General features: G+C 55.1%; 3 protein-coding genes across 3 annotated transcripts; 1 reads left to right on the top strand and 2 right to left on the bottom strand.

Moving 5' to 3' along the window:
• Positions 1–4264: 4264 nt before the first annotated feature.
• Positions 4265–8834, bottom strand: LOC121334491 (chemokine-like receptor 1). The gene is made up of 2 exons (XM_041401686.1): positions 8723–8834; positions 4265–5831 (listed from the first exon to the last, which is right to left on the bottom strand). The coding sequence occupies exon 2, from the start codon at positions 5812–5814 to the stop codon at positions 4729–4731; it is 1086 nt and encodes a 361-aa protein (XP_041257620.1). The 5' UTR covers positions 5815–5831; positions 8723–8834; the 3' UTR covers positions 4265–4728.
• SHMT1 (serine hydroxymethyltransferase 1) lies at positions 7276–13099 on the top strand. The gene is made up of 12 exons (XM_041401683.1): positions 7276–7363; positions 8536–8653; positions 8944–9089; positions 9381–9496; positions 9587–9747; positions 9907–9988; positions 10247–10459; positions 10702–10818; positions 11174–11296; positions 11484–11600; positions 11716–11826; positions 12205–13099. Exons 2-12 carry the CDS (start codon positions 8561–8563, stop codon positions 12372–12374), a joined length of 1449 nt encoding a protein of 482 aa, XP_041257617.1. The 5' UTR covers positions 7276–7363; positions 8536–8560; the 3' UTR covers positions 12375–13099.
• SMCR8 (SMCR8-C9orf72 complex subunit) lies at positions 12427–21890 on the bottom strand. The gene is made up of 2 exons (XM_041401682.1): positions 19542–21890; positions 12427–17606 (listed from the first exon to the last, which is right to left on the bottom strand). Exons 1-2 carry the CDS (start codon positions 21884–21886, stop codon positions 17153–17155), a joined length of 2799 nt encoding a protein of 932 aa, XP_041257616.1. The 5' UTR covers positions 21887–21890; the 3' UTR covers positions 12427–17152.
• Positions 21891–21978: the final 88 nt, after the last annotated feature.

Raw genomic sequence — 21978 nt, 5'->3', positions numbered from 1 at the left:
ATGTGCAAAAAAATCTCCCCCCACAGCACACCTAGTCCAGCCAAGGTGAAGGGCACTGCTCATCCAGCACTGGGCTGGACGACAGCCTGCATCCATCACCTGGGAGAAGATAAATGCTGCTGTCACCCCAGCTCCTGAGCTCCATCCATCATTGCTCAACCAGGTTGGCTTTTGTTTGTTTGTTTGGAGTTGTTTCTGTTAAAAAAAAGGAAAAAAAAAAAAGAAAAAAAGAAAAAAAGTGGATAATTAAAGCTCACCTACCAAACCAGCTGACAGTGAGAACTATCAGACATGGTGCACTAAAGAAACACTCTGATTTCATCCTCACAGAGCCATGTGGATAAGTTTGGTCTCTCCAGACAAATAAAGGCATCCCAAAAACATCCTCTACCCTACACAGCCCCTGTGAGCCTGCAGGCAGGTTCTGCAGCACACACACACCTCCACACTGAGCACAGACCAAAAGCCATCACCTCCCTGCTCCCCTGCCTTCAGCTTTATTATTGCCTGGGGGAAAACTGCGTCCAGTTTCCAGCAGATTCTGCCTTGGATACTACCCAGCTAGGGAGACAGTACTCAAAACAACTATAAATGCATTTTGGAATTGATGGAAGGTGTAATTTTATCATAAATTGGGAGTGATCTGGAAATAGCATTCCCCATGCCTGGGAATAAAGTGCTTTAATAAAAGTCCTGGAGTAGGGAACACATCTTCTCTGTGAAGGGCTGTGGCAGCAGACAGCACTTATTGCTTTATCAAATATTACTGCTTGGCTGTCTGTGGGAAACAGACACAGACTCATTTGTCACAGTCCTGTTCCCCCTGAGTCACAAAGGACTCCCTGAGTTCAGTTTTTTTTTTTCCTGTTTCCGACTGCGCTCCCAGTTCCGGATCAGTCTGTAATGTTTAACAGATCTGCCACATCAGCCCCAGCACAGACACGGGGTTATCTCCAACCAGCCTCCCAACAAGGGGATGAGAGGTTTTGGGAATACCTGGAGTGTGACAGGTCCTGCACAGACAGCTCGAGCTGGATATCAGGGCGAGGGTTTGGACAAACACTGCACCACCACGGCGGTGGTGCCTCTTGTTTGGTTCTCAGATTCCCTCTGCTTTGCTGTGCGTGGGCAGCTCTGTCCTGCAAAGTCTGTGTAAGATCCTGTTCACACCCATCAGCTGGTGTTTACAGGTGTGGTTTGCCCTTTAAGCAAAATTGGTTGGACTGCACAGTGAAATCATGTCATTTTAGGGAATTTGAACAGCTACACAGTCCATGACAAACACTAATTAGTGCTCTGTTCCTTTGTCCTGCCGACTGGGTCCCAGCATGATTTGCCATTTGCCTCACTAAGCTGCAGCTCCTGTCCAAGTAGCACACAGGCACCATGCCCTGTGCAGGCATTTAGTGAGCACGCAAGGGCTTGACTTGGTCACTGCAGAGCAGCTTTGCATATTAAAGCAGAATTCAGCATATGAGAGCAGGTCCTATGCTTTGCATGAACAACCGTGAGGTGCAAAGAAAGATTTGGTACCAGCCTTGGCCCATGCACTAAAAAAGAGCTGGAAGAGGTGTAGGGAAGCAGCAAAGTGTATTGTGTCCTCCCCAGTTTGGTTCTGACCAGGACCAGTGAGAGCAGATTAATGCCCATACTGGGAGTGGGACCCTCACCCAGCTGCTACACCAAAAAAAGGCTGAGCCTACCTCAGGCCTCTTCAGCCTACCCCACTTGCTGACACTATTACCAACATCTCCTTCACAGAGAAACTTTCTACCAGAACCTCTCTTCTAATTCACTGTATTATTTCCTTCCTGCCTCATTTCAGCAAGCTCTGGAAGACGTTCTGCTCTCAGACTTCTGTGTACTGCCTTTGACCTTATCAAACAAGTTCAAGAGTGGGACACTTAAAAATTTTACTCACCAGGAAAGTCTCACCAGAGGAGAGGCGTGGGGACTGTGAGGCTTCCCAGAGGCTTTTATTGTCTCATTAAGCTCTTCTTAATGAGAATTTCCTCACCTGCTGCAGTGTCCCTCCCATTCATTTGCATTCACTATCCTGCTGCTGGTACTTTCAAGGCTCCCACTCCTTCCTCTTTCCTCATAAATATTCTGAGCCCATTTTTTATCTCCCTGATCTCATCCAGGTCCCAGGGAGAAAATACTTTCTCCTCTTCTGTTACCACTTGCCACATCCTCCTTGGCTGTTTTCCTCCCAGACATCTCTGCAGCTTCTCCTGCCTCCAGAGTCACCTGCAATAGTCTCTCCTCCAAGGAAAGTCAGCAACACCTGCTCGTGGTGAGATCCCTGACTTAAATGCTCGCTGAAATCTTGCTTGTTCTCTCAGCTAAGGCTCCCCATGCACAGCCTGCACCACACACACCTCAGTGCCTGGACCCCGAGCCCCGCAGCAGCTCTGCCCATCCCAGCCCGCTGTTTGTAGGGGTGGAGCTGTCGGATCGGCCCCTCTGCAGGACCAATGAGGCCTCACCCCAGCAGGGCAGGGGGTTCAGCACCTTTCTCAATGACTGCAAATACTGGGGGGTTCAGGCTGTTCCACTCCTCCCATGGCATGTGAAAGAGCCTTGACAGCAAAGCTGCGTCAGAGGGGGCAACAGCTGCCAAAGCAGCCGTTCAGCCTCCTCTGATTGCCTGTTGGAAAGTGTTTCCCCCTTTTTATCATTCAAGCTTTTCTAGGTAAGGATATGGCAAGTGGAAATATCAGAGAGAATGAACTGCCTCCTAGTTGGGAATGAGGGACTGACAATTATGCCTGTGATAATGAGATAGTCTGAACATGAGGGAACTTGATACAATGGGAGATTTATCTTGGAAGCAGTCCCTTGGCAGCCTGGCCTGTCTTACTGTCAGCACAGTTTCCCATTGCACAAAGGGCAGGGATCAGAATCAGGATGACAAATCCGTCTCTATCCCAAGCTCATCCTGCTCCGTTACCTAAGGTTTTTCAGTGGTAATTCCTTAGATCATCCAGATGCTCTGCTTCACTTAAACCACGTTGTCCCATGGGAATCTGTACCCACCTTGGATCTCCAAATGACCCAGAAAATTGCTTTCTTTCCTACCATAAACCCAGTCAACACTTCAAATCCTGACCTTCAAGGCTGCCAGGGTTGAGGAGAGAGGCAAGCCAGGAGTCCAAGGCCTTGGTCCAACACCCATGGAGATTCTTGTCACAAGGAATTATGTGGACTCTGCAAACACATAAGGAAAACCACAAAGAGCAAACCTGGTCAAGCAAAACCTTGACATGGCAATCGATGTTGTAGTTTACCACCAGGTGCAAGTAAATAGCCCCAGAGTTACGTGCTGCATGGCAAACATTGCAGTTTTATCTGCATGACAGGCAGCAATTTGTGGCAAAGGTTAAATCTGTTCACTCAAGCTTGATGTATGGTGGTCATGTTACATTCCCTGTTCTCAGCGGGTTTGTGTATGAATAAGTGCATGTGTGCCTTCAGGATCACTACCTTCATTCAACAGTGCATAGCCCAGCAGACCCATAATTAATCCCCAACATGTTCAAGTGACAGCTCTCATTCGTAACATCATCCATACAGAACAGTGAGCTACGTGTAAATTCCTACAATCCAGCTGGGAGTCAGAGATTTTCCAGCCACCGGAGCAGGGAGGCTCCAAGGCAGGTTTCTGACAGGATGAAGAGGACAATTGGTAGGTTGGACTAATCTACAGGTTAAATGGGTAGGGCAGGAGAAGGAGGTGTGATACAGTCCCTGTGTGCTCAGCTGCCGAGGATGGGCTGGGAATGACAACACCTCTGTGCTGTCATTCCCTGTTACGTGACCGACATTTTCTACTCACAAAAATCTAAGAGTTCCAGAGGCTTATGAAACCTGTAAGAAAGTCCCCACATTCTTCATCCTGGACAGCTTGCAAACATGAAGTTTGGCCAGACTCAGCTCAGCCACTTCTTCCTTCTCCCAATCACTGGTTTTCAAATGTACCCAAAGGTCTGAAACCCCAATAAACCATTACCATGGTCTGGCAATCAGATCCATGTGCCCCAGGCAAATCCTCACACCCAGGTCATGTCCTGTCTGCCTCACTCATAGAGCTGCTGCTAATACCAATGGTTTTTTTCCAAATTCTAGATATTTAATCTTTTTATCTGTTTGTTCTGTTACCAAAGATGAACCTGCTCTGTCAGGTTGGATCAAGTGTTTTATCCCACAGGCACACAACAGGATGGGTATGTTTTACACAAGTTTATTGGGGGTCAATATTCATTCACCAACAGCACAATGTATCAGATCTCTGCTATTTAAGAGCTGGAAACATGTCAAACACAGAGACAAGCATTGCTCAGAAATACATCAAATCTGAGTAACAGCAGCATCACCACTGATTTGTCCTGTCTGAGGAGAGAAAAGAGTGTCTGACTCACTATTCCATTCCCTACAAAAATACATACAGCCATTGCATTTAACCCTCTTTCTATAAAGGCTCCATACACAAGAGTCAAAAGGCACAAGGAGTAAAATGCTGCTACTTTGACCCACCTTGCTGCAGCTCCAGAGAGTTCTTCCATCCCCACTGTGTGTTAAATCATAGCATATTTGAGACATCTCCAAAACACAAAATCACACCTCGTTAGCATGTGCAGCCCTTCGCAGTCCCCAGTCCCTTGATTTGAGCTCTGAAATGAGGGAAATTGCAGAGAAAATAACAGCCCCTTCCACACCAGCACCTGCTCAGACCCTTGGGACCTCCACTTCCGAAGCAGACCTGGACTTGCGCCGGCTGGTCAGGCTGCCCAGGACCGACTCCTCGCTGAAGGCCCCTTCAAAGGTCGACAGGATGGACTGGCGAAACTTCTCCTTGAAATCCGGCCCCACAAAGACGTACAGGATGGGGTTGATGCAGCTGTTGAAGAAAGCAAGGCTGGAAACCAAGGGGATCCCTATGTAAAGGGCCAGTTTCATCTCGTGGCTGGAAGAGTTGTTGGATATTTCCAGCAAGGAGAAGACGTGATATGGGAAATAACAGAGGAAAAACGAGGCTGTGACAGCAATGATGATTCTGTAGGGCTTTGCAGAGTTGGCCAGCTGCCTTCTTTTCAGCTTGACAGCCACGACGCTGTAGCAGACGAGAATCACCACGAAGGGGATGAGGAACCCACATAAGAATCGCGTGACGATCATCGCTTTGTGCCGCATCCTCCACAGCCTGCGCGTTGCTTCCGACGTGTAATCGTCAGACAGCGCAAAATTATTGTAACAGCTGGTGACGTTCCTGGAACTGACCGCGGTGTCCCGAAAGACGAGGTACGGGGAGCTGAGCAGGACAGCCAGGAGCCACGTCCCCAGGGCGATCCTGGCCGCCAGCTCCGGGCTCCTGCGGTTGTGGGACCAGACGGGGAAGGCCACAGAAACGCAGCGGTCAATGCTGATCACCGTCAGGAGGAAGACGCTGGCAAACATGTTGAGGAAGGCCATGGTGCTGTTCAGCTTGCACAGGAGCTTCCCAAACGGCCAGTGGAAGCCCAGGGCGGTGTAGGCGATGCTGAGGGGCAGGAAAAAGGTAAAGATGAAGTCAGCTATGGCCAGGTTGAGGAACCAGATGGAATTCACCGTCTTCTTCATCTTGAAGCCTGCAATCCAAATGACGAGGCCGTTCCCTGACACCCCCAGCAAACAGGCGATGCTGTACACCACCATGGAGAGGATGTGCATGGTCTTCTGCAGGCCAGAGTAGTAGTCATGATCAGTGGCGTTGTCAGGCTGCTCCGTGGGACAGCTGGCAGAGAAGAGGGGAGGGGAAGAAGAGGTGCTGTCCATCACTAGCAAGCCAAGACCTGAAATCACAACAGAGCTGTTATCTGCAGCTCAAGAGCGGTGAAAATCTTTGTGAGCAACTGTACACAAAATGTGTATGAAAAGCCAGATTAGATAAATGAATTTATAATTAATACAAAGTCCTTCTCTATAGCATGTGCAGCTGCACCTCACACACCGACCTCAACCAGAGAAACCAACCCAAATTTTGCTGTTGATATCAGTGTGTCAGAACAACACCTTCATCACCAGCCCACAGCAGCAATCCAGCATGGACTAGCAGCAAAACCATGGAAACCCAGATCCCCCACTGTGACCAATCCTCTTTGGATGACCAGTAACAAATTATGACAGCAAAAGCTATCTAGACTGGTAACAATGATGTTAACAGACCATTCCTTCACCAAGCCCCTTCCAGGGAGGTGCAGGGCAACGCCAGATCTATATCCAAGTGTAACCATAGGCCCTTTACCCACCCCCTACCCTCTGGTGAGCCCACCCTTCTCCTCATCTCTCGCCTGTTCATCCTGGCACTTGCCTTGGCAGGTCCTGGCAGGGCTCACGGCGCTGATCCTTGGCTGCTCTGCCCACAGCGGGTGGTCTCACCCTCCTGACTGGCTCCCCTTGTGCTGCTCCTCTCCAGGGTGACTCACACTGCCTTGCCCCATTTTCCCATGGCTTGGGATCACGAGGAATTTAGTAGGACCACTTATTCCCTAATCTTCTTCCTCAATTTGTGGTGTGTTGATTTAACCCCTGAAGCCCCAGGAGGTGCAGGTTCCCTGGGGCTGGTTGGGCAAGCCCACCCACTAACTGGGATTTGATGAATGAAGAAAACACGGCCCCTCTCCTGCCTGCACCATTCACCTCCCTGGCAGCTCTCTCTCCTGAGCACCCCAAAATCCCTCTGCTCCCCACAGCAGCAGCAACGTGCCCAGCCTGTGCCAGGGCCTGGCACACCCGCTGTCCGGAGACACGGTCTTGGCTGGGGGGTTCTGGGGGTGCCTGGAAATGCTCCCTGCCCGCTGCAGGGTGTTGGGGTGTCCCATCCTTCGGCGCATGGGGGAAGTGGCAGGACACTGGGAACACCGCAGGGCTGGCGGAGAAGCACCTGGGGGTGCAGGGCAGGCAGGGCCGGAGCTGTGGGTGACGGCAGAGGGGTGGCGGCAGAGGAGGGGTGACGGCAGAGGAGGGGTGACGGCAGAGGAGGGGTGACGGCAGAGGAGGGGTGACGGCAGAGGAGGGGTGACGGCAGAGGAGGGGTGACAGCACAGCAGTGACGGCAGAGGAGGGGTGACACTGCCGGGCCCCCCGCCCCGGCCAAGGTCACCCGGGAGCCACGTGCGGGCCGCGCCGCCAGCCCCGCCCCTGCGTTGGCCAATGGGAGGCGGGGAGGGGGAAGTGCGCGGCGCTGATTGGTCCAGGTGATTCCCGAGCGTATTCCCCACTAGGGCGGAGCGCGGCGCTGATTGGTCGCGGCGTGGAGGGGGCGGGGCCCGGCTGGGCTATGGTAGTGCGCGGGCAATTCGCGCGGTAGCGGAATCGGGATCGGGTAAGGACCGGGACCGGGACCGGGACCGGGACCGGGACCGGGACCGGGACCGGGACCGGGCGGCGTGGGGAGAGCAGGGCCGGGGCATGGCATCCCCCTGCGGGGGACAGCGGCCAGGCAGCGCTGGTCCCCGCCACCCGGGGCAGGGCAGAGGGGCGCGTCACCAGGGCCTCGGGATGTGGGAGGTGATGGAGTGGGGATACAGGGGGTGCAGAACTCGGTGGAGATAGAGCTTCGGGGATGGGGTTCTCCAGGTGAGGTGGCAGGTATGGGGGGGGTCTTATCCTGACTGGGAATGGCAGCTCTGTCCCTCTCTGCAGCAGTGCTGCAGCAGCCTCGGCTGGGGGACATGCAGCACCTGCATCTGCTCAGAGCCAGAGCACTTCCCCTCGCAGCCCTTTGCTCAGCCCAGCCCCTCTGGCCGTGAGGATTCCCACCCCGCCAGGGAGGCCTGGGCTTGGGCCAGAGCATAGCTGAGCATCCCTGCCCAGCGAGGGTGGCGTGAATGGACTTTGGCAGCTTGGCACAAGGAAACCGTGTGGGATTGCTTAATAACCTGCTCACGGACCTTCACCCGTCCTTGCAGGGTTAATGAGTAAAAAGATGCATTGTTTTCTGCCAAGGCAGCAGCTAGGCTGTTACTCCTTCCCCAAAAGCAGCAGTGGCATCAACTGGGCCAGAGGGCTCCTGCCAGGCCTGGGCATTGCCCATGCCATGGAACCCAGCAGAGGCAGAGCTGCTGCCTCTCAGGGCCTCTCAGCTCCACAAGAGGCTTCAGTCAGGGTTTGGGGCAGGACTCTGACCTGCTGGAGTTTTGCCCAAGGGAAAGCAGCCAAGAGGTTTAAGCTTGCTGGGCATCACAGCGTGTGTTAAAATTGAGATCTGTGGGTACGAGCACTCACTGCCCCTGAAATTAAACATCAGGCACTGCTGAGCTGGGCAGGGGGAGCTCGGGGGGGTGGTGATGGAAGAGTATCAGACATTATCAAAGCACAGTAATTAACAAACTGATCTTAAATAGGCAGGGGAAGCCTGAGGGTTGTGTGTTTTCCTCACCCAACAGCCCATGGCTGTTCTCAGGGAATACATGGGATGGCAGCAGGCAGCACACAGGGAGATGTGGAGGCACCCAGCCCTGCTGCCATCCCACAGACTCCCTGTTCCCCTGGCAGGTGACTCAGACCCAGCAGCAGCACCATGGCGAGCTCAACACAGGGCCTCCCCAGCGCCGAGCTCTGGGCCTCCCATAACAAGATGGTGGTGGAGCCGCTGGACACCAACGACCCTGAGGTGAGAGCCCCTTCCTGGCTCCTGCCCAGCTGCTTCACTCATCCCCCAGCCAGCCGTGGGGATGCTGACCCTGTCAAGCCAAGGACGTGGCAGGGTCCAAGGCTGAGCTGCTGGAACCCATTCATCCTCTGTGCCCTCTCTGAGGCTGCTCGGGATCAGCTGCACCAAGAAGGGATCAGATCTCTGGTCTCCAGCAGCTTTCCAGGCCCCTCTTCAAGCCCTGTTCCTGTGGTGGACCATCCACAGCTCTGCGCAGAGATGGCTGAAGGCATTTCTCTCCTCTCCCAAAGGTGCACAGCATCATCAAGAAGGAGAAGCAGCGGCAGAGGCTGGGGCTGGAGTTAATTGCATCGGAGAACTTTGCAAGCCGAGCAGTCCTGGAGGCCCTGGGATCCTGCATGAACAACAAATACTCTGAGGGCTACCCAGGACAGAGGTATGGGGCTGGGGCTAAGGCCCACCAACCAAAACCTTGGCAGGGTGGGAGAGGAACCCCCCATCCTGCCAGGCCTCACCTCAGAGAAGAAGCAGTGTCCTTGTGCTGGCAGCCAGGCTCTTCCAGGACAGGCTCTGACCTTCTCAGCCTCTGTCCTTGGTCACACATGGGACAATCGCAGCAGGGTGACATCTGCTGTGGCTGCACAAAAGGGGCATCACCCCAGTTTGGTCACAGGGGCTGTTCTGAGTACTGAGTTTGGTTTTAGCCCTGCCCTGTCCTGTCCTGCAGGTACTACGGTGGGACAGAATTCGTGGATGAGCTGGAAAGGCTGTGCCAGAAGCGAGCCCTGCAGGCTTACCGGCTCGACCCCCAGAAGTGGGGAGTCAATGTCCAGCCCTACTCAGGTATTGGGGTGCTCAGGAGAGCCAGGACAGTTTGCTCATGCCCCTGTGTGCCCCAGCATTCATAACCAGCCCGGTGCGTTCTCGCTGCAGGGTCACCGGCAAACTTTGCGGTGTACACGGCCCTGGTGGAGCCCCACGGCAGGATCATGGGGCTGGACCTGCCCGATGGTGGCCACCTCACCCACGGCTTCATGACAGACAAGAAGAAGATCTCTGCCACCTCTGTCTTCTTCGAGTCCATGCCCTACAAGGTAGAGAACTGCTCCAGCCAGAGCCAGGATGCAGTTATCATAAGTGTTGGTGCCTCTTAAAAGTACCAGCACCAGGCTGCCAGCACTCCCTCCTGGAGGACAGCACTGCAGCTGATCTTCACACACCAAGGTGGCTGAACCCTCCTCTTCCTCTCCCAGGTCAACCCCAAGACGGGTTACATCGACTATGACAAGCTGGAGGAGAATGCCCGGCTCTTCCACCCCAAGCTGATCATAGCAGGTAAGGATCACACCTGTACTGACCTCCCTGCTGGCACAGCCGGGGTGGGGATGGCTCCCTGAAGCCAGCAGCAAACCCATAAGCCCATGGGTGCTGCAGTGCCAGGAGGAAACCTCCAACACAACCACCCCGGAAGGAGCTTGCGTACTGTGCTTGTGTACAGCCTGCTGGGCTGTCCACACTGCAGACCTGGTCCTGGGGCTGTCCCAGGGTCCTGCACATCTGCTCCTGTCCCCTCCTCACCTCCTGTCCCCGCAGGTGTCAGCTGCTACTCGCGGAACCTGGACTACGCCCGCATGCGGAAGATCGCCGACGACAACGGGGCCTATCTCATGGCCGACATGGCGCACATCAGCGGGCTGGTGGCCGCCGGCGTGGTGCCCTCGCCCTTCGAGCACTGCGACGTCGTCTCCACCACCACCCACAAAACCCTGCGCGGCTGCAGGGCCGGCATGATCTTCTACCGCAAAGGTGCCCGACCTGCCGGGGTGCCGGGAGAAACGCTGCAAGTTAACGCTGCTTCCCGCTCTGACTGGGAAGGAGGGAGGGCAGAAGGATCCTGGGAGTGTCTGGGGAGCTTCCCTGGGCTAACCCTGGCTCAGATTTGAAGAGGAACAACCACTGTGCTTGCTGTGAGCAGCCAGGGGGTGAAAGCAGCTCGTGGGAGAAGGGTGGCGGTGCTGCCTTGTGACCATGTCCTCCCTGTCTCACAGGCACCCGCAGCGTGGACCCCAAGACAGGCAAGGAGACCCTCTACAACCTGGAGAGCCTCATCAACCAGGCGGTGTTCCCGGGGCTGCAGGGAGGCCCACACAACCACGCCATTGCAGGTATGCAGCCAGGCTGGCTGCCAGCTCCAGCATGGCAGAGGGAGCTGGCAAAGGTGTCCTGGCAGGGCTCTGACCCCCAGCGGCAGCACGGGAGGCTCCAGCTGCCCTACAGGGCTCACAGCCTGGGGACACTGTGGCAAAAGGCAGCTGGCTGATCCAGCATTGCCCAAGGAGTGACCAGGCCTGTCCTATCCTGTGTTTTGGCTCATGGCAATGCCACCAGCCTGGTTAGGGGAAAGGAAGGATCAGTGCATTAGTTTGTTTGGCTCCAGTATGGCTTCTTCTGGCAGTGCCATTGCTCCCAGGGTCAGGTGGGAGCCCCCCAGACCTGACCCTGGCCTCCCTCTATCCACAGGGATCGCCGTGGCGCTGCATCAGGCCATGACACCCGAGTTCAAGGCTTACCAGCAGCAGGTGGTGGCCAACTGCAAGGCACTCTCATCAGCACTGATGGAGATGGGCTACGACATCGTCACAGGTGAGGACGCATCTTGGCAGTGGGATGGGGCTGACCCTGGGCTCTGACCAGGGCAGCTCTTCAAGGACACCCTGGGCAGGGCTCTGTTGGCCAATTCCTCACCCCTTGCTAGATCTCAAGCCTTCTTTTGCCAGAGTTTCCTACGGGAGCAGTATTTTCCCAATCCCACCACCCCCTCTCTTTGCAGGGGGCTCTGACAACCACCTGATCCTGGTGGACCTGCGCAGCAAAGGCACAGACGGCGGCCGGGCCGAGCGGGTGCTGGAGCTCTGCTCCATCGCCTGCAACAAGAACACGTGCCCTGGTGAGGGATCCCACAAGCTCTGCCAGCTCCTGCTCCGCCCCAGGAGCCAGGCTGGAATCCCACAGGTGGTGGTTTCGGTGCCAGGGTTGGTCACACGTGCCTCGTTGTGCTGCAGGTGACGTCAGTGCCCTGCGGCCCAGCGGCCTCCGCTTCGGGACGCCGGCTCTCACCTCGCGCGGCTTCCGGCAGGACGATTTCCGCAAGGTGGCCCAGTACATCCACAAAGGTGAGCTGGGGGCGTGTGGAGCCTCAGCTCCAGCACCAGCCTGGAACAGGGCAGCTCCCCTGCGTGAGGAGGCACCAGCTGGCAAGGGAGCACACCCAAATGAGGAATAACCTCCACATCTGGATGTGTGGGAGGGCACCTGGCCACAGCTGGGACCAGCCAAACTCTCCCCACTGCAGGCATTGGGCTGAAAGCCTGTCCCTCTCGCAGTTCTCTCCCAGTTGTCCTCAGGAGCTCCAAGCTGTTTCCCTGGGCAGCAAGTCCCTGAGATGGGAAGGAGGGAGGGAGCAGGGCTGTGTCCCAGGGAGCAGCAGGGCTGGGAGAGCCGTGGGCTGCAGCAGCTGCGAGGGCTGACCGAGACATCTCCCATCCCGGCAGGGATCGAGCTGGCTCTGCGTGTGCAGAAGGACATGAGTCCCAAGGCCACGCTGAAGGAATTCAAGGACAAATTGGAGGACCCAAAATACCGTGGGGAGCTGAAGGCACTGAAGGAAGAGGTAGAAGCCTTTGCAGCCACGTTCCCGCTCCCGGGGCTGCCTGTCCTGTAAAGGGACACAGCCATGCCCGCTCCTGGAGCCACGGGAGTAGCTGGGATCATGGCACACCCACAATGCCCAGCCTGAGACCAACACCCCAGTGCCTTCTCCCAGCATTTCCCTGTGGAACTGCAGCAGTAGCTCCTCCTTTGGCTCTTACTTCCCCTTCCCCTCCCATGTGGGGCACAGGGACCCCATGAGTACAACCCCTGTGGGGACACCAGCCCTTCACCACTGTGTCACCGAGCACCAGGTCACCCTCACCTCGTGGCCAGGTGCCATCCAGCTCCTGCTGGCTGTGGAGCAGCAGATGAGATGTAGGCTGGTCTATCCACAGTCCCTGGACACCCTGCCCATGGCAGTGTGACAGACAGGGGCTCCAGCTTCACAAGGAAGCTCACAGCCACTAGAAGTCCCCCTGGTTTCACCCTCAAGGATTCCCCTTCATCCTATGTGCCTTGCCACCTCCAAAGGCTACGACAAGGCCAAGCCTTGTCCTCAACATCCCTCCTGGGATCACCATCTCATCCTAACCAGATCCTCCAGTATTTTCTCAGAGCCCTTGGCACAAAGGTTGAACCATTTTTTAATAAGCACGGTAAAATTAAGAATTTAACCACAACGTATGACAAAAATTATAAGCTTTAAAAAATACGACCAATTTTTTTTTTCTTTTTTTTTTGTATTTCAAAAATATCTGAACCCAAATAAATATTTTTTTTTTTAAAAGTACATTTCTTAGACTAGTCATTTGGTGTTAACATCTGTTAAACTCTTGTGCAGTAACACAGCACGACACTAAGACATGCTTCTTGGATTTCTCCCGGTCACACTCGCCCTAACTACTGACGCAAGCATTCGGCACGCACGGGCACACACACGGAACTCAACATGCAGGAATAGGATACAGTGCTTTTAAAATAAGATGAGAATTCATCACAGCCTCCTGGCAGCCTTCAGAGGCAGCTCCAAGCCCAGCCCCATCCCCGTGCCAGCAGCCGTGCTGCCGGCAGGACCGGGTACCCTGCTTCTGCCTTCCAGTTAAATCCGTCTCAGGGAGCAGTGGGTGGGGGCTTGTGACCCCTCCAATATCGGGGTGCAGTTTGGTGCTCTGACATTGTGCTCTGGGGCAGGTGTTCTCCTGCAGCCTGGCAGCTCCCTGAATTCCCTGTTACAGGAGCCTTCTCACTGTGCTCCTACAAGCCCTGGGTCTGGCTCAGCTCCCAGAATCTGCAGTGTGGGCTGGCCCCCACCACCAGACCAGGGGGCTCAGGACCCTCACACTCAATAAAAGCCAAAGAACTGGCCTGGGGGCACTGAGCCATCAGCTCCCACCCCTGGAGTGCCTCTCCCACCCTGGTGAATATTGCTAGAGTATAGGCAGCTGTGGAGCTGCTCAGAAGTGATTGCTATCAGATGAAAGGAAATCTGAGCACTGTTCTCTGAGAAATGAAACCTTTGTAGGGTTAAGATCACCTACAGCTATGGCTGAGCCTCCTGGGGTGGGAGCTGGAAGCAGGGGGGTAGTGGAGAGCAGAGCAGGGGCTGGCAGCTGGGAAGAGCAGGAGTGGGAAACGGGAGCCCTCCCTCCTGGCTGGGGGAGGCTTCTGCTCTGATGAATTCTCGGTCAGGTGGACACCTCCTCTCCCTGGCAGCAAGGGGGGAGCCAGCAGGGCTGGGAGTGGGTTCATGCTGGGCTGGCAGCACTCACAGAAGCAGGGGACAGCCATGCAGGGCACTGCTGGCTCTGGCAGCTGAAAGGCTGGTGAGGATGGCACTGCCACTGCCAGGAACCCGCCCTGCTCCTCGTGGAAGGATGGCTCAGGCAAGACAACGACACACACGTCATGGTGGGAGCTGTCAGTGCAAAGGTTGTGGCTTGTTGTTAGTCTGTGAATATCAGAAACTGGTGAGGTACCACACCAGAGATGGGGGAAAGTCCTGAAGTGCCAATACAGGGATCTGTACTGTACAGCAGCAGAAGAACAGAGACAGAGAAATTACAGAGGAAAGAGGAACTCAGCTCCCAGACACCAGCTGCCCTTGGAATCCCCCCAGTTTCTGCCACCACAAGCAGAGAGGGCTCCAAATGCCCAGAGGTGCCACAGCCCGGTGTCACCTCCCCCTTTTCCAGTCCAAGTTCAGAGGTTACACTGCTGAGAGGAGGACAAGCACTCCGGGGCGTGTTTCTCCACAGCTCCCAGTTGCAGATAATCCCGGAGCTCCTGCTGAGAACTGGGTGATGTTCCAGCCAAGCCCCCGGGGCATCCTCCCCAGTCAGGGCTGCTTTGTGGCAGAGAGGTGAAGCAGGTCAGACAGGTGATAGTGCAAGTATTGCTCAACACGGCCTTGAATATCAGATACTACAGGTTGGACAGAGGGAGCAAGAAGTGAGTTATCAATTTATGAGCACAGTTGAACACCACAGGTCGAGACCACTGTGACTAAGATGAGCCACCACGAATCATCTCTCCCACTCCATGCTGGAGGAAGACGTGAGTCAGCAGGAAGAAAGTCTGTCCCTCCCTCCCTCCTTAAACCCAAACAGCACTAGGTGGTTTCTCAGCAGGAAACAGGCTCCTGTTTTGAGCACTGCTCCACAGCAGGATGCTGGGAGCTTTCATCTACCTGGTGTCACCTGCATTACTCATCTACCCAGATGCCTCTTCCCCCAGGGAATCTCACCTCAGCTTTAGTGTGGAATTTGGGTGTGCATGAATCAATCAGGGGCACCTTGAGTCACATCAGGAAGCAGCCAGCTGGATGGACACAGAGGCCTTTCACCAGCAGACTCGGCTCACATGAGACAGGAGGGCACAGGCAGGACAGGAAAAGGCTTTGAACATGCTATAAAGGTGAGAAGCTCACCTTCAGCAAAGGCCACACCACACTGCTTCCAACCACGACCTCAAAACACCATCACAAACAACCCCTGACCCAGGAAATCCCTCTGGAGTGAACCACGAGGCCAACTTGGCTGAGCCACCACAAACAGCAACAACCTTAAAAAACAACTTTTCTGCCCTGTTGATTTATACCCCAGAGAGCCCTTTCCATGGGAGAGAAGGAGGTGGCACAATCCTGAGGCACTGATGCTGGTGCAAAATGACAGCCTCCCCAAGGAGCTTCCCTGCCTCCAGGACATGGTTTTGGAGGAGTGCAGCTCTCACAGCAAGTCTCACTGGGGTCTAAGCCATGCTGGGGAACCCCAGGCTGTACACAGAAACTTCCCAAGCTCAGAAGGAAGATGACATTCACCTCCAAAGCTGCCTCACATTATCACCATAAACAGAAGTTTAAAAAAAACTCAACAAACCAAAGAACAGATCAGCTCTTGTATGATGTCAGCTGCTCTCACCCCATAATCAGCATTAAAAAGAATTAAAACCAAGATTAGCTTTCCTAGAAAGACTTTTCTTACTTAGAAGTACCTTGGGAGCTGCTACTGCCACATGGCACTGGGCAGAGCAGCCCAGGCTCAGTATCACCTACGAGACTCCAGAAGGAAGCGCTGTGCCCGGGCACAAAGCTTTGGGCACTGACAGGAACGACCTGGAGGTGTCACCACGTTGCTGGTACCTTCTTTATGGCACAGAAGCTTTGAAAGGAAAAGTTCTCAGTACCCAGGCTCAGAGAGCAGCAGTTCTGCCCCATCCAGAGCCACCCAGGAGCCCTGGAAGAGGTAGTCAGGACACGACAATGGCTCAGCCAGGAGCAGCAGGCAGCAATGCCAGCCCTGTTTTACCACAAAGCACAAAAGCCAACTCCCCAACAAAATAAAATAAAATAAAATATTATGGATAAAACATAGAATCCAGTACATTCATCCCCAATCTTTCCTGAGCACTTGTACCTCACCAGCCTGTGGTACAGCCTGCTGTCTCACAGCGTGGCTCCAGCTGAATCACATCGTTTCCCCACCACAAAAAGCACCTAAAAAGAGGACCCTCACCCTCCTTCAGCTCCCTTCTGCCTTTAAAAAGCCACCCCCAACTTCACACGCTCTGAGGATTCCCAGGCTCCCTGCAGCCTGAGGATTCCCAGTCTCCCTCCACACCCAGCAAGTCGGAGGTGACAAATGAACAAGGCACAGTGCTCTACATTCGCAGCGGCCGGCGCCTCGGGGCTCACCAGCCTTAGGGACTGCTTCCACCTTCCTGATTTTAACAAAGCTGGGAGACACTGGGAAAGCCTTTCTGGAGAGAACCACGTGTGCCTCCACTGTGCTCCCACTCACCCAGGGACAACCTATCCTGGGAAGTGCCCAGAAACTCAGTGCAGGAAGGGACACCATCCTCTGTGGCTGTGCCACCCTGCCAGGGGGCTCTGAGCTACACTCCCATGACAGTCACATCAGTGGATACAAAACTTCACTTTACACCTCTGGTCACAGCCCTGGCTCCACGGAAAGGACTGACAGTGCTCAGGATTCTGGCAGAAGCGTGCAGGACACTGCTATATGGGGGGCTGCACACTAGTCAGTATTGATCCCCGAGGTAGCCCACCTCCCCTCATGCCACAACCCCCCGGGATGCTGCCGTGATCCACTTTAACAGTGCCCCTTCTAACGTTTACAGAGTGCCTGATGGTTTATGTGATGGAACATCTACGCTTTTGGCTACAGGGAACACCCAGAAATGCACTCCCACAGACCCGGATATTCTGCGGAGCAGAGCCACCAACACCTCGGCCCCTTCCCGACGTGTGAGAGCTACTGCAGACAGCGGCAACGTCAAGCACGGATGAGCTCTGTCAGACTCCGAGCACGTGGGCACACGGCCTGTGCAAGGCTAGATCTTGTACAAAAAGCTGGGGACATAGTCAAATCTGAGCAGGGGGTTCCCCCCCTGCCCCGGTTCCTGAATGTAGTGCAGCTTCAGCAGCTCGGCCAAGTACTGCACGATTTTGACATCTTCATTGGCAAGGCCCAGTTGAAGCTTTAGGAAGTTCATCCTGCGATTCACAACGGATTCCTCCGGTTCCCTTTCGCTGATGGGAAGGTGCAAATGATGGCAGAAGGTGAAGAGGAAGGCTTTAGAGCACAGCTGGGTGAGGACGCTTTGGACGTGCATGTAGTAGGTGCTGCCACGCTTGATCTGCGTGCGGTGGTCGGCCAGCCGGGCCACCACGGTGCCCTTGTAGAGGGGGCAGCGCAGGGTCTTGCTGTCGGCGTCCAGGATGCTCAGGTAGCGGCTGTACCGGCTCAGGGCGTGCAGCACGTTCACCCCGGCAGGGGACACCGCCCTGCAACAGCAACAGACAGGTCAGGGCTGCAGGGCAGACAGAATGAAGCAGCAGGCTGTGTCCGTGCCCTGCACGAGCCGGTGCAAGACCACTGCGGGTGAATGAAGCCTGAGAGGGACAAATTGGCTCTCCAGCCTGCCAGATCCCAAAGAAATCTGGATTCCCTGGATTCCCACGCGCCCTGATCTGTACTGTGCATGCTGCAGCGTAAACCACCACACTTCAGGTCAGCTCCCTCCCTCAGTGACACACAGAGGGACTCATAGGACACCTCTGGTGAACGGACACATCTTACAGCAGCTGGGAGGCTCCCGATGTGACTCAGAAACCCAAAGCAGGCCCCCCTTTCCCCAGCTCCAAATTCCCCCCAAATCACTTTGCAAGGAGAGCTGCTCTGAGGTGGTTGAAGCCCTGAGTGGAGCAGAACCTTCTGAATTTCCTAAAAGAGAGAACCATCCTTAACCCACAACATTCCGTGGCTGAGCCTGGCTATTTGTCACTCAGGTGCAAACACAGCCCACAAGGATACAATTACCACCAAGCTTAACCTAATGCTATTGAAATGCAAATTACCAGCCCACGCACACCCTTCAGCTCCTCCGTGCTTTGTGCTGGAGGCTGCTGGGCTGAGGTACAGCTCCCAGCCTCAAACTGGGAGCCCCAACTGGTGTAGGGGCTGCCCCAGTGCCCAGGCAGCACCTGGACATAGGAGACACAGGATCCTTACTGGAATAAATAGTTCAGCCTCTAAATTCCTTCCCAGAGCCCTCCTACAAATGGTTTGTGGAGAGCACCCACATTAAACTGAACACTTAATTAACATTCCACGGAGGAGAGCTAGAATGACTGACACATGTAAAGATTTCTGTTTATAAAAATGGCATCTAACCACAAACATTTAGCAACGAGTAAACACTTAGGGTTTTTAAAAACCTCACTGACAGACAGAGAGCTTGTGAGCAGCTGTTGGCAGAGCTGTCATCCTGCCTCACAAGCACAGAAATGAGAGCAAACTCACAGTTTTGGATAATTTCACCATCCACATCCCCCAGCAATACAATACTTTGCAGCTCAGAAAGGAGGTTTCTGTGTTTTAATTTTCCTGCTGTTTACAAACACTCCTGCAGGAGCTGTTCCAGCCTGGCTCAGCACTGTCTGCCACTCTGACTCACGTTTTCCACACTGGTGACAGCAATGGCCATTCCCTGCCATACCTGCACCCAAGGCACAGAACACATCCTGGAACACACAAAAAAATCCTTTTCATCAACAAGGGCAGGGCCCTTGAGCAGAGCAAACACTCTTTGCTAATATGAGCTAATATGTGAAGCCACAGCTCAGGACTGGGTGTTGGGAAGGGGCACTTGTTTTTGGGACAGTTCTCACCCTAAGCAGAGGTTTCCTACAATCCCAACACTGCTCCTGCACAGTTCCAGGGACCTTTCTTCCTCACCAGCACAGACTGAGGTGCTGAACTCCAATTCTGACCCACAGATCTCATCACTTCTTCAACGGGCTCCCCTCCAGCACAGCACCATTTACCCTAAAATTCCAGCTAGAAATGTGAGAAGAGTTCCAGTAGGAGATGGCAAAGCAGAGCATACAAGAGACTCCAGGAACACTTGCATGAGATCACCCAGGAACCCAGCAGGACTCAGATGTTTGCTCTCTGCTTTGCCAGGCAAAAACCTCCTGGCCAAGTAACTCACCTGAGGCAGGCAGCAAGCGCCCAGCAGATGTTTTAAACATTAACTCTCAAGTGAGGCTGGATACAGGGATAAGTCTACTCCTTTTCTAAAATAAATCCCACCAGCAGGAATTCGCGGCAGCCACGTTGGTAATTAAGAGACCTCCCCTGCACACCCATTGCCCTCCGAGATGAAGTTCTTACCACACACCTCAACCCTACTAAACCAAACAGATCCTTGCATTTACCTCTGCAGTCCAATCAACTTCCACTTCTGGAAATCCACCAAGTGCAGAGCGGAGGTGACCCAGTGCTTCACGGGCTTGGCGTACACGCCACAGTTGGGCACGAAGATGGAGAGCGCCGTCACGAGCTTCTTGACCATGGCCTCGTCCTCTCCCAGCACGACCAGGGTCCTCCCGCTGAGCAGGGAGTAGATGGCGGGGTGGGCAAAGGGGTACTGGCGGATGAAGCGCAGCGCGTTCTGCCCGGCCCTCTTTCTGTGCCTGTCCCCGGCCGTGCAGATGAGGTGGGCGGGAGACGGGGTCCTGTCGGAGCACGTGGAGGCAGCGCTGCTCATGTAGCTCGTGGAGTCCGAGCACTCGTCCAGGCTGCTCTTACTCACCTCCCTGCTGCCCGTCAGGTAGCGAGAGTCGAGCTCGTAGGGCAGGAGCCCCCCCGAGAGGCCCTCGTGGGAGGGGAAGCCCCCGCGCAGCGCCGGCTCGGCCGGGCGGTACGGCCGCGGGGGGATCCGCACCACGCCGTCCTCCTCGCACGCCTTCCGCCCCAGCTCGGCCAGGGGCTCCAGGAAGTTGGGACTCTCCTTCCCGATACAACAGGCAGCGTCCACCTGCACTAAGCTTTCCTGCTTTGAGATGTCGTCCTGCCCGTCGTGGACGCCCGCGTTCGCCCTGGGGGCGAAGCGAAGGCCGCCCTCGTCGTCATCCGCGTAGGGCTCCTCGTTAATGGCACTTGGGTAGCTCGCTTTGAAGTCCTCGGGGATGAGGGACTCGGAGGGACACGTGCTGAGCACCTCGATGCTGTCCTCGCTGACCGTGCGCCGGCTGCCCACCTTGCTGCGGCCCGCCTGGGGGCTGGCCATGACGGGCAGGCTGGCCTGGCTCTCCGACTTTGTCAGCCCAGACCCCGGCTTCTCCGTTCCCAGCACCTCGATGCTCTCCCCGCTGCTGATGCTGCCTTTGATATCTGCATCCAGGTAGTCCAGGTTCTCCTGGTGCTCAGACATCACAGACTCGGACATTTTGGGCTCTTCAGAGTCCTCCATTTCCTGCTCCATCTTGATGGGCACACATTCCACGCTGGATTTGTAGGAGCCCAGGCTGATGACCACTTTAGGAGCAAGGGACTCTTCCGAACACTTTTCATCTATGACATCTTGGCCGAGCCCCTGGCAGCCTCTGTACTGTTTTTCAGGAGGTTTTTCATCCAGGAAAGACACATCCTCAAAGAGGAAGTTGGTGACACTCTGCTGCTTGAGGAGAGCCCGGCTGATCTGCTCTGTCAGGAGGTAACACACATCGCCTCGAAAAGTCCTCTCGATATGGTGCAACTGGTCGAGGGTCTGGGTGAAAAAATAAACATCACAGAGCTCCTCCAGTGTCTTCAGCTTCTTGTCAAAGCACTTGGCAGACTTGGCTTTGATGAGTTTGGGGGTGTAGGATGGCACGTGGGTGTAAAGGTGAGTTTCACCGGGCTCAGAGGGGTCGGAGGCAGTCGGGTCCTGATCGCTGCCCACGTCAGCCCGGTCCAGGGCACACTCTGGCTCGTAGGGGTGGAATTCAGAGTCCTTCAGCTTCCTGTAGGGATACGACCGGATTTGCCTCAGCAGGTCTTGGTGCTCGATGATTGACTTTTCCACACTGGCCAGCTCGTTGGCCTTCTCAATGGCCTGGGTTGTGTAGTACCCCTTGTCGTTGGCTTTCTTCTGTTGCTCAGTCTCGTTGTGCAGGACGGTCCTGGTGTAGTCAAGATCTTTCAGTTTCTTTTCCAGTTCGTTGGCAAAAGCTTTCCGGTTCCCCGTCTTCAGGCATTCGGAGGCTTTGGAGAACTCGGTGGAAAGTTCCTGAAACTGCTGCATGATTTTGTGCTCGTCAGCAGAAATATAGGCCATGCAGAAGGGCCTCACAAAGCCCCTGGCTTCCAGGTCATACAGGGTCAAGTGGTGCACGTAGGCAAAGGCCCCTTCCTTGGAGTCCCCCAGCACCACCTTGGAATCCTCCACAAAGTTCAGCTTGGGGTAGGCAGAGCCGGGAGGGTGCCCCACGAAGGATGCCTGGTAATCCACAGACATGATCCGCAGGGAAAAATAATTGAGATCGAAGGTGCCCGACACTTTGGCGTCATCGGGGATGGTCAGGAGGGGCTGGGGCCCCACTTGCTCCGAGAACTCGGAGATGAGGATGAAGTCCCGGGTGAACTTGGAGCCGGCGACCTTGGCCCAGGGGTTGGCGCCCTGGCCGGCGAAGGGGAACAGCGGCACCGAGTACTCCTCGGGCAGGGGCGGCTCGCGGTACAGATCATCCTCCAGCTCCTCCTCCCTGGTGAAGGCCACCACGTCAGGGGCGCTGATCATATTTCCCGCAGGACGAGACCGACATGGAGCAGCGACGCGCCCCCGGTCCCCCCGCCACCGCCGGGCCCCGCGGGAGGCACCGGCGCAGCCCC

The sequence above is a fragment of the Onychostruthus taczanowskii genome, unplaced genomic scaffold (genome assembly GCF_017590055.1).
Source record: "Onychostruthus taczanowskii isolate IOZ18803 unplaced genomic scaffold, ASM1759005v1 scaffold19, whole genome shotgun sequence".
Classification (NCBI taxonomy): Eukaryota; Metazoa; Chordata; class Aves; order Passeriformes; family Passeridae; genus Onychostruthus; species Onychostruthus taczanowskii.
The sequence above is the reverse complement of the archived record's forward strand: the minus strand, read 5'-3'. Positions and strand labels throughout refer to the sequence as shown.